Consider the following 12182-nt stretch of genomic DNA (forward strand, 5'->3'; position numbering starts at 1 on the left):
TGTTGTCTATTTTCTTGATTAATCAGTTAGTTGATTGGTCTATAAAATGTCAGAAAATAGAGAATAATGTTGATCACTATCACAATGGAGTAAAGAAAACAGATTTAAGACACTGGAATCAGAGAATTATGACTTACTTTCTTTAAAAAATCCTCAAACTGAAGAATTAAATATCAAAATACGAGATTAAATGACTGTTTTGTACGAGAGTCAGCAATTTTTGTCTTTCTCGTTGAAAAAGGCTGTCTGATGGTGAGGCAAAGGTGTGAAAATATTCTAAATATAGACACATACACTAAATACCTTTTACTGTGGGCCCTGTGGCATCTACTGTACGTAATATACTGACTATCAATAAGTACCTCATAAAACGCTTTAGATAACAGAACTATCCATTTAAGTTAGACAGGGATGCGAAACAGAATCAGATCGGTTATGTGAGATCTATTCAGATGATGTAAAAACTGAAAAAGAAATTAATTTTCCTCGTCTTGGAATGAAAAGCCCAGATTCAACTTCCATTCAGATCCACGCCTGTGAAATCGGGCGCACCACTGTGGTACTCCTCAGCAGCTCACCATCTCGTGTAGTGTGCTACCCCCCCCCCCCCCCCCCCCCCCCCACACCCCCACATCATTTTGTTCATGCCCAAATCCCCCAGCCTTTTTTATCAAAACCCGCTTGTTCCTATTCTACTCCTTCCCTTCATCACAAATCCTCCCGGTAAAAAACACAGGAGAGAAAATGAGAGGCAGAAATGGAGGAGAGCAAAATCTCTCAGAGGAGAAGGGCCCATTAAGCGAGGCCCCTCTCCCTCCAAAGAATGCGCCCAGAGATGGAGGAAGATGAAAGAAGCAAAAAAAAAAGGAAAAAAAAACGCTCTCTATACTTTCTAAAGATAGATTTTTCTCTTACTCCGAGAGGAGGGCTAACAGGGAGGCAGGTTGGGGTTTGGATTGAAGGAGGGAGAGAATTGAAGGAGGAGGGCAGGTTGTTTCAAACACAAAAGCAGATGAAAGAAGTCTTTTGGCAGAATAGACAGTGTGATGGAGACACACATTATAGGCATGGTCGCACACACCATCTAACAAACACAAACCCCTGTTAGCAAAGAGTCCTGATTTCCAACAAATTCAACCATTTAAATCATTGTTTCATGCATGTTTAAAAGGAGAAATATGAGTCCAGTAATCCAAATAGCGAGTTGGAGCCATAGACTGTATATTTGACAGGTTGAAATTTTATTTAATACACCATCTATTGTTGAAGCAATTTGTTTCCACCCCACCCCCTCATCTTCAGGCTTGAGGAAGCTCAGGCAGGCTGCAGGAACACTGCAGGAGCATGAGACGAGTGCACCATTGTAATTTGACAAGCCTGTTATTCTGATAACAAAGACTCGCTGCTCTAAAAATACACACGAGGTCTTAAGTGACTGGCTGTCTTGCTGCCTGCCAAACTCCATTAACATTTTGCTCAATTTAAGTCTAATAAACATCTATGCCTTCTACAAGATTATTAATGATTTCTTATAACTCATAAACAGACACAAACTCATTTGGCAAAAATTTCGGCATTAATATGAACTCTCATTAATGTGAAAAGGACATACAGAACAGTTATTTCAGTCCAGAATGGAAATTTTAAAAGAGGATGTCACAGTTGTAGCGTTGTTGTGACATACCATGGTCATTTTATCATTTATTGCAGTAAATAGATTTCCCCTTTAAACAGTGATTTACTCTGTAGCTCTCCATATCGACTCATTTCATCAAAAATGCAGCTCATAAAATCTGTTTTTTTGCTTTAGTCAACAAGTATTTTACTTTTTTTTGTGCTTGCATATCCATCTCCTCTCCCTTCCATTTCAATCGACTTGTGAATGATTTACACATTATATGACTCATTCTAGCAGCCTTGTGCTGTATAACCCAATCAATGTGGGTCCGAAATTCAAATAGAGGAATGATATATGACTGTATTTATGTTGTGCTGCCAGTGCACTTTTCTCTTTCATTCTCTCTCTCTATCAAACTTTTTGCAAGATTTGGAAAATGTGCTGCAGCGCTTTTAAATCAGCCTTCCTTCACTTCCCGCTCCCTTCTCCATCACAGACTACTTTGAAGCCCTTTAATATTTCTAATTAGTTAATGGAGCTGATTGCGTTCATAAAACCCTGCGGTAAGCACTTCTAGCCCTCAGGCCATCTCTGTGTTTTTTTCACCCTCTCTCTCTGCCTCCTCCTCCTCCTCTGTTTCCTGCAGAAATATTATGAGTGAAAGCACTCTAACAGGTCCTCGGGCCCCCACTGGAACAGCGTATGGTGCCAAAGAGCCATCCATGTCTTTGCCTGTATAAAAAAAGCCCCCCCCCCCCCTTTTTTTTTTTTTATTCTTCTCTTTGCTAATTGGACAGTGGAGATAAAATGGGGCTACGGGGAGTTTTAATCTCCTTTCAGATCCGCATGATGATTCTTCTCAGGATCCTAGCCTGGGGGCTTTAAGCCAGGATCATTAGAAAGTGTTCAACAGTCGTCCAAAGAGTGTCCGAGTTTTTTTTTTTTTTTTTCATCCCAATTCTTCTTTTTCTATCTCTCTGTTAGTGATTTAATGTTTTGTCAGTGCCTGCAGTGATTTCCGTTGACTGTGAGAACGGAGAATATAGAGCCCAGAGGGTCTGTTGTGAGATTGTACACTTACATGGAAGAGAAGACTGATTAGATGCTTTCATGTTCATGTACTAAGCATGGTCTTACATGAGGAGTACACGGAGAGTACATGAGGCGCACATTTCAGCAAGGCCTCCATGAATTATTAGCATTTACAGCGTAACTACTAGGATCAGCCGTTTTTAGTTTAGCAGGTATCCATCGTTTCGTTTCAGGGCTGTTATTTTATTTATGGTCAAGACTTCTGCCGATAAGTTTATAATCTGCAGGATAATCTGTAGTTTTCAGAGCTTGCATGCTTTGAGATGTTGGTCTGGTTGGTCAGATATTCTTTGATTGCCTTTATTTTCACTCCTTTGTTCTAATTTTTCACTTTTCGCCTTAATTTCAGTGATGTGAAATCACACATTTTAGGGGTAAAGTAGGGGAGACCGGGGATGGTGGAACGCTTTTTGTTAGAGCATCAGTAACTCAGTGGTTGCTTGTGCTAAATCTCTTAAACTTTGTTTTTGAAATAATAAAACTCAATTGGATGTCTACTGAATAATCAAAGATTATGTGAGTTAATGTCAAATACAAAGAGTTCCATTGTTACAACCTACCCCACTACTGGAATGACATGTGACCAGGTTCAGATTGCTCATTCAGTGACTGAATGCAAATCATAAGGCAATTCTTGTAATTAGTAACATAATCCACTGTATTACAAAAAATGTAATCTTCTCTGAATACTTTTTGGATTGACAAGTATTCTTTCTCATAACATTTCCAAAGCAAATAAAATCCATTTTTATTGCATACAGTTCTTTGTTCTGCTGCCAATTCCACCAAGTGGAGCACTTGTCTACGTCAGACATCAAGTTTCATCATTTTAAAATCGCTTTAATTAAAAATGTAATTAACTAATTCAAGACAGTGTAATTATAATGTAATTATGCATTTATAAAACGTAATCTGGGCTGATTATAGTTACTTATTCATGGTAATCTGATTATGTAATCCTGATTCCTTGTAATCTGTTACTACTAACCCTGGTTGAAATAAACTAAATAAAATTTTAGTTTCTCACCTGAGAATAAGTTTTTTGGTCATTAAATCATCAGTGTTGCTGAGAAAAATGCCACTTCTGTCACTTTCACTTTTGTGCTCAAAAAGGAATTGGTAAAACTGACAGATTTACAACTAACCTGTTGTTACACCACTCCCCGGTCTCCCCTACAACTACATGTTGAGTTTATCGACCTTGATAATGTCATTTTTATCCAGTGAATTGATGATGTTGTTCTTTGAGTTCTTTTGATTGATTTCTTTTTTGTATTAATCAGATCATTCTGAAACATGGCCTCGGCACGGGATGAATTTAAATTAGTTTTAATTAGAGCCCGACAGATACTGGATTTATAGACTCCAAAATGACATCAAACACAAATACAACAGTATGTATAATGAAAGAAAAAGGATCAAATGGAAGAAAATGCAAAAAACATGTCTTTGTTAAATACTCAATTGATACTTAATTCTGATTGGTCGATTACAGCACTCTAAGATCTGTTATTTCTGTATACCAGACTGTTGCTGCTATGGACACAGTTCTGATCATAGACTTTAGAGGAGCAGTACAATATTCTTTAAATCTATAAAATCATTTTTCAATCAATGTTTTGTGTCAAATTACTGATTTTTTTGTTTTTTTTGTGTGTGTAATAACAGTGTAATAAGTGTGATAATGTACAGTGAGCAGGTCATTATTGTGAAATAAACCCCAACAGGGTAATGCAGGACCCTGATGCAAAGCATACCGTACATTATTCCTTACATGATATTTCCCAACCAGTACATCTGTCTGGCTCTAGTTTTATTTCAAACTGTGACCAGTTTCGACTCACTCAGACTGAATAAAATCAGCCCCGAGGTTCTTTAAACGTTCATCCCTGGCTTCTGGCGCATCACTGTTATATTTACTGTGCACTTTCTCTGCGTCTGTAAAGGAAAGACCTCAACTTTATGATTGTCTTTTTGACTTGTGCTGAATGTCACCGTCTTGTACTTCGAGCAAATTAAATATCGAACCACAGAGACACACGCGAAGCCCAGAGAGGCACTGATCAAATAATTAAACAAGCTAATTCTCAACAACCAAACATCTGAGTACACTCCATTTAGCATAGGGTTTATTGGTTGCTGTAATACTGGAATTGAAATTCTTTTGTTTATTCTCTAATTGGGTTTGGAAGTCAATTTTGGGTCAATTTTAAACAATTAAAGATGTGATTGAGTTGCTTCTTTAATTTCAGGGAAATTAACTCATATTTAATCCATGAGCAAATATTTTCATTTGATAGATAGCAGGTCTCATTTTAAAGTGTAATATTTTTACTGTTATTTACAGACTAAAGAGTTTTGGAAGTTCGTAATGTCTGTTTTTAATCGGGGTGTTAAAATTGTCTCGCAGAAAAATGACCTTATCTAACCGAGGAAATGAGGCTCTGTATCTTTTTTTCATATCTACTAAATTCGTTTTTCACCTCTTGTCTTTTGAATATCTATTAAAGGTTCACTTCATAATGCCTTTTTGGTTCCTTTGCCACAGCAATAAATGATTATCAGCTGCCCAGATATTGCTTTATTTTTTCTTTCTTTCTGAGGACTGTAATATCAATTTCTTTGAATAAAACAGAATTGAAGCAGAATTGAGCTTCCAAACCTTTCAAAGCCTTGCACTTCGGCCTGCCTCAGAAATATAATGTGGTATTTTAGCTTGTTGAATTTCATGGTCTTGGAATGAAAAGAAAATATATTGTGGGGAATGTGAAGGTAATAAAAGTGATATTTTTCTATGAAACAGTTTTGTGTTTCTTTATTTTCACAGTTCAAGCTCCTGTTGTCTCATTCTCACCCTCCTGTCTACACTCTTAGAAAATATGGTTATAAAAGGGTTCTTCCTGAAGGGCTGAGGTTCTACACAGAACCATTGGCTTCTGAAGAACCCTTTTCTTGAAGAAACTCTTTCATCAAGGGTCGTTTGTACCATAATATATAAGGTTCTAGGTTGGTTCTAAACCCAAGTGAGTGTTTTTTACACAAAAACGGTTCTTGGTGGAACCCCCTGGGTGGGTTCTAGATAAAACCCTTGGAACAAAAAGGTTCTTGGTAAGACCCCCTTGCTGAGTTCTAGGTCAAACCCTCAGAGTAAGTAAGAAAAAAGGTTCTCAGTAGAACCCTTAGAAGGTGGAAAGGTTCTGAATCGAACCCCCTGGATGGATTTTAGATAAAACCATTGGAACAAAAAAGGTTCTGAATAGAACCTCCAGAAAGGTTTTTGGGTGGAACTGTTACACCATAGAAGGGTTCTCTGTAGAACATCTCATAGGTTTTGGGTGAAACCTTTTGCAGATGGTTCTACTTATATCCCTTTATGTTTGTTTCTAGGTAGAACTCTCCAAAAGGGTTCCAAGCAGAACCTTTATAAAAAGCTCTACCAGCTTTCTAAAAGTGCACTCATTGTCTCCATCTGTTGAATCTCTGTTTTCATTTCTTCAGAAAGTTTAAACAGGATCGCTCACTCTTTGAGCTGTTTGTGTGGTTTGGTTCCCGTGTTGATGTCATCATGACTGAATGGTTGAGATTTATACGGTTCTTCTCTCTGTCTCTCTAACAGATCCCAGGCCTATAGATTTCGGGAAAGATCCTGTTTTCAACCCCAAGCCGCCCATTGATGGAGGTGAGCTTTCAACTCTTCTTCTTCTTCGTCTCTTATCTTCTACCCTCCTCTCCTCGCAGCCCGGGGCTGTACCAGCTGTTTTACAAGTCTCACCCAAAGAATGGTGAAATAGCTCTTTAAGCAGAGGCACGCTCGTGGCTCTTCGTTCCACTTGTGGTTCCACAAGCAGAAAGCCTGTGGCAATAGTGACAGACAACCTCTGCTGTGTGTGTGTGTGTGTGTGTGTGTGTGTGTGTGCGCAGACAGGGGCAGAGTGTGAGCGAGCATCCAAAAGTGTGTGTGTATGTGTTTCCTCTCCTCCTCTTTCATATTCTGTGGCAGACAAAATGAGACAGACAGCTTCCTCCTGGGCACCTAGAAAACATCTGTCTGTTACAATCACGGTTTACTTCCAGTGTGTGCAGTGCATGTGTGTGTGTGTGTACAGTAGGAGTGTGCGCCCACATGTGTGTGTTACTATGCCTTGTTTCTCTGAGCCCCTTGGCAGATACAAGAAGAGTACTCAGCCTTTACCTCACTAAACAAGTCTGTTTACTGCTTCCCTTTTCTCTCTCTCTCTCTCTCTCTCTGTGTGTGTGTGTGTGTGTGTGTGTGTGCGTGCGTGCGTGCGTGCGTGCGTGCATGCGTGCATGCGTGTGTGCGTGTGCGCGCGTGTGTGTGTGTGTGTGTGTGTGCGTGCGTGCGTGCATGTGTGCGTGCGCGTGCGTGTGTGTGTGTGCGTGCGTGCGTATGTGTGTTCTTCCATAAAACACTCTAAATGCAGTACTTAATTGCGGATTGGCTTCTTCATGTGTATACATTCATTAACTGGATTAGCATGATTGCTTATGCCAACTAGACGCGTGCACTTCAACACTTTCACAGCACACACACACACACACAAAACACACTAAAGAGCACCTTTACAGTAATTTCATTTTATTATGTTTTCACATTTCTGAAGTCAGTAATAACCGGGGTTGTGTTTAACAACATTAGCTGCTCTTGAATATATCAGCCACGATGTGGGACTTTTGCCTCTGAACTAATTAAATTAAGTTCCTCAAAGCTGGAGTAGGCAGTTTATTTTTGGCATTATTGGGCAAAATTCAATAATAGCCTCTAAGCATAAAATAATCAAGTGATCTGAGAGAAAACCATACTTCTGCTCCTCCTCTTGTTTTCAGTCAAAATCTAGCCCAGTGACTTTCAAGGCGCGGGTCCTGGCGTCCTAAAATTCGTCTGAAAAAATAAAATCAAGTTACCATTATGTATATTAGTATAAAATATAATCTATAATAAAATGTAACATATAGAAATCTTATTTGCTGTGCCTATATGTCTAATTACCTGCCAGTCAAAACCTGATTCATCACATCATAAGCCGTCAGTGTTGAGCTGAACTGCCACAAAGCTGCTTTGCTCCTGAAATTTAGAGCTGTATCACAAACATGGAAACATTTTTGAAAAGGAAAAGAGGTGACGAGCCGACCAACAGCTCAGCTGACAGAACCTCAGCTGCAAAAATCTGAAATATGTGACACAGTTCAGATATAATTTGGATTTACTGCCGCGTGTAAGAACTGTCCCAAATGTGTTTTCTGCTTCGAGACCTAAACTTCTGATTTGAAGCGAAAGCACCTATAGAGGCTGAAAAAAAACTATTGACTTTAGAGTTTTTGAAGACATCTTGTAAGGGGGGGGGGGGTGATCATAGGCTAATGCTATATGGGGGGCCTTGGCATGGAAAAGTTTGAGAACCCCTGATTTAGCCCAGTCACAGCAACGTAATAAAAGTTGATTGTTGAGTGTCAGTATTTGATGACCTGTGAATGAGACTAAACAATCAAATATCTTTCTCCAGAATTGCTACTACACCTTAAAGGCAAGACTATTTGAGTTTTGAAAAAAGCAAGACCACATTTCTTCCCTTAGACATGAAAAATTGAATCTATAAGCAATAAAATGCATCTTTATTCAGTTCAATGCACTCAAGGGCTTTGCTTGCCTAGATTATGGTGGCTAATGCTAGCTGGTGTTAGCTAATTTTAGACAGATATTAGTGTAAATGACATTAATGAGTGCAGTCTGTTCAGACCAAGTGGCAATTGTACAAAAGTCAATAGAAACAAATGGTTGCCTTGGTTTTTACTAAAGTTTTATGTTTTTCTACAGGATATGTTTTCCCAGGGTGGTCATCCTTCTCCACCCCCTCCTCCGCCGACGTGGACCCCTCCTCCGTCACCCTGGTATCAGAGAAAGACAAGGACAACGCCTGGCTCTACACGCTGGACCCCATCCTCCTCACCATCATCGTGATGAGCTCCCTAGGCGTCTTGCTGGGCGCCGTTTGCGCCGGACTGCTCCTCTACTGCACGTGCTCCTACAGCGGGCTTTCATCGCGCTCCTCCACGACGCTGGAGAACTACAACTTCGAGCTGTATGACGGGATTAAGCATAAAGTGAAGATTAACCAGCAGAGGTGCTGCTCGGAGGCGTGAAGAGGAGCACGATGGGGAGAGACGCGTCCCGTGATCCCCTGCAAAAGTAATTTTGTTCTCGGTTTGGACAAAGAAAACATGAAAGCACTATCTGTTATTTCAATCCCCAGTGTCCCCCTCCTAATATCCTGCTCTGATGTCTAAAGGGGGAACATTCAACCCAGTTTCCCCACCTATTTGCGTGCCAGTGGGAACTTGTGACCTTGATATCCCCTACATGCTATGAGGCCTAAACTGGGGGAACACCTGACCCCAGTCTCCCCTACCTACAGTACCATATCTCCTCCGCCTGCAGGAGAGAGCCTGCTCGATTCTAAAAGCCTGTGAATGAATGAAGGAATGAATAAATGAATATGAATGACAGATCTACCATAGAATATAACCCACCAGCCACTGGAATGAAGCTAGAAAAGAGACGGACTACAGCACCCATGACCATCTGGACATTTGGACCACGAATGGCAGCACAGTCTTGGGTGTTTGGACATGTTGGTGATGGGATTCTCTAATGAAGAAGAGAATTTCATCGAAAAGGGCAACGGGAATTTTGTCCTCATTAGCTTGAATTTGAATGTGGCCAATAGAGACGGCATGCAGAAATCAAAGAGTTGCAGCATCTGACTGTTTGTGGAGACTTCAGCACCAGTGGACCATTTAACGTGGGGACTTTTGACTGAAATCAACACATATCAAGCGAATGCCTATCCCCCCCGAAGAAGTTTTAAAAGATATCAACTCAAATGAATCTAGATTTCTAAAGGCGAAGAAGGAAAAAGAGGATGAAAAAGGACCTTTTTTCTTTTTTGTTTGTTTCTGAAAGTTTTAGATATGAGTTCTGTGAGTTTCAAACGTCCATTAGCCTGCCATATGGCGCCTGCTCGCTCCTTTGTCTGCCCTCGGTCTGCGCTTTGTGAAACCAGTGGCATAGAAGAGTAATGGTGACTGTTTTTGTTTTGTTTTAGACTTGTGTCTATTTGGAAAAAAAAATAAGGTAAAGAAAAGCCAGCTTCAGTTCGTAGCCGCCCTGTAGAGCTCTTAACGCCATTTTTAGACTTTCTTTAGCATTGTGTTGGACTCCACAGTCTTAACTGTTACTTCAGTCCTTTTCTATTTTGGCACATTTTCCATTACAGATTATCAGTCTTTACAGAGAGTAGATGAAAGTTAAAGTAAGATGGAAGACAGAAAATCAGAGGTTTATCTAAATCTAACATGCTGTTATGGAGTCGTGCTTTAGATTCAGTATTCTAGGGTTTGTCTTTGGTATATATCTATATTTTTTTGCTTTTCAGACTGTATGATGCCCAAATGATGGACAGACACTGTGTGAACAAAATGTCAGTGATTGTTTTATTGCAACCTATGGATTGCCAAAGAGCTGTGTATGTGCGCAGGGGGTCTGAGAGGCCGGGTGGAGAGCAGACTGAGAGTGATAAATCATCCTGCCTTTTATCCACTGCTCTCAGCGTCACCCCCTGAATGAAGGACGCTCAAAAAAAAAAGAAAGAAAAACAAAAGACAGAGGAGGAGGAGGAATGACTAAAGGAGGAGAACGGAAATCGTACCGTCGACTTTCTTGGACACACAATCGAGCCTTAAGCTAACTACAGTATACGCTGTATCGGAGGACAGCCATCGAGGAGGGCCAGTGCTGCTGGAGAGACTGATGAAGAGGAGGAGACACACATGCACACACACACACACACACACAGAAAGAGAGACAGACAGGGAGGAAGAGAGAAATATGGTGGTTTTGTTTACATGCAAGAGAAGTCTGAACGTTTGTACTCAGATTATCAAAAGCCTAGTGAGCTTACTGGTCCTACAAAAATATTTAAGTTGCATGTGATTATTTTTGCATGCATTGTGCAACAGTTTCTCCCAAAAATTGACCCTCCCAAAGTCCTGCCACTTGTTGCTTCATGCTCCAATAACAGTTGATCAACCGCGATACCCAGTCACCATTCACTTTCCTGTTTCCTGCACCTAAAAATGCTTATATGCAAGACTCACCTACGTTAAAAACATTGTAGATGGTTAAAAGCTAAATGTTAGCTAACAAGGTAGCTAATCTACACCAATCATTAGATTGCTAGTTACATCTCAAGTTAGCTGATAGAGCTCAACAGTGAGAATCGTAGCTTATATGTTGCTGTGGAAACCACAGGTTAATGAGATATCAAACGTGTTAAGAAAGATTATTTTTATTGGCAGTGTCATAGAAAAGTACTGCATTACCCACAATCCTAAAGTACAACAGTGAGATAGAGGTCGAGCTCACTTTTAACATGAGTTGAGGTTTACTGCGCAGCAAACAGGTAGTTCCACCAGCAGGCTGGCTGGCTATGTAGCTAACATTAGCTAAAATTAGTCGTACTAATAATATCTTGCCAATGTTAATACTGTAATAATGACAAAAGTTAAATTTAAAAAGAAGTGCCATCACTGGCAGTGGTTTATGGGATGAGTAGTTCCTTCACTCTTAAAATAATCATGTGCATAGTGTTGTACCTTTGCCTTTTTGACTTTTGCCAGTCTTTTTTTTCTCCAAATGAAATATGATATATAATACAATTTTCCTCGTAGTTGGTTGGTTTGGTTCCAGGCTTAAAACTCTTTACATGAGGATTTTCAGAAATGTTAACGGAGTGAACAAATGGATAATTAACTTCTGGAACCGCAGTCGTAAAAAAGTGTGCGGTCACTGTTGAGCTCTGTGTTAGCTAAATGCTAGCTAACTACCTAGCTAATCTACACCAAACTACACCAACCCAACACATAGCACATCTAATTACAAGAAACAGAAAAGTAAAATGTTGACTGAGGTTCTGCCAGGTATCAGTCTTGCTAAGCTGTTATTGGTGCACAAAGAAAAAAGGGGTGGGGCTTAAGATATGCAGCCATTTAGCTTCAGATAAATACATTTTGGTAGAACTTAAAGGCACTCTGTTGAGTTTTTACCACAGTATGGAGTGTTTTCCCATTTTGTTTGTATCTGATGCACACACACAAGAAGAAGAAAACTGCAAGCCAACAAATACTGATGTAAACAATACAGAACAAAAACTCCACAGAGTACCTTTAACACCTTACAGAATGTGTTTTTTTAAATCAACATATCGTATATAACAAAATGCTCATGTTAAACATATCTGAAACTTTTCTCCCACAATTCTCACTTGTGGCAACTAAAGCATCACTTGAGCTTATATGGTTATGTTTCAACAACTAAAAGCAATTCATAAAGGTTGTGATCCTTGTTTTAAAAAATGAAGAAGTTGTGTCAAACAAACATGAACACAATATAGACTAT

General features: G+C 39.7%; 1 protein-coding gene across 1 annotated transcript in view; it reads left to right on the plus strand.

The window, feature by feature from the left end:
* LOC146323347 (neuropilin-2-like) overlaps positions 1-11344 on the plus strand; it is a 151151-nt gene extending 139807 nt beyond the window's left edge. The window contains exons 17-18 of the mRNA XM_084725536.1: positions 6327-6389; positions 8544-11344. Coding sequence (XP_084581662.1) covers positions 6327-6389; positions 8544-8869 — 389 coding nt within the window. The 3' untranslated portion in view covers positions 8870-11344. The remainder of the gene's footprint in view (positions 1-6326; positions 6390-8543) is intronic.
* Positions 11345-12182: the final 838 nt, after the last annotated feature.

This window comes from Lutjanus erythropterus, chromosome 8 (genome assembly GCF_056507025.1).
Source record: "Lutjanus erythropterus isolate fLutEry1 chromosome 8, fLutEry1.hap2, whole genome shotgun sequence".
NCBI lineage: Eukaryota > Metazoa > Chordata > Actinopteri > Lutjaniformes > Lutjanidae > Lutjanus > Lutjanus erythropterus.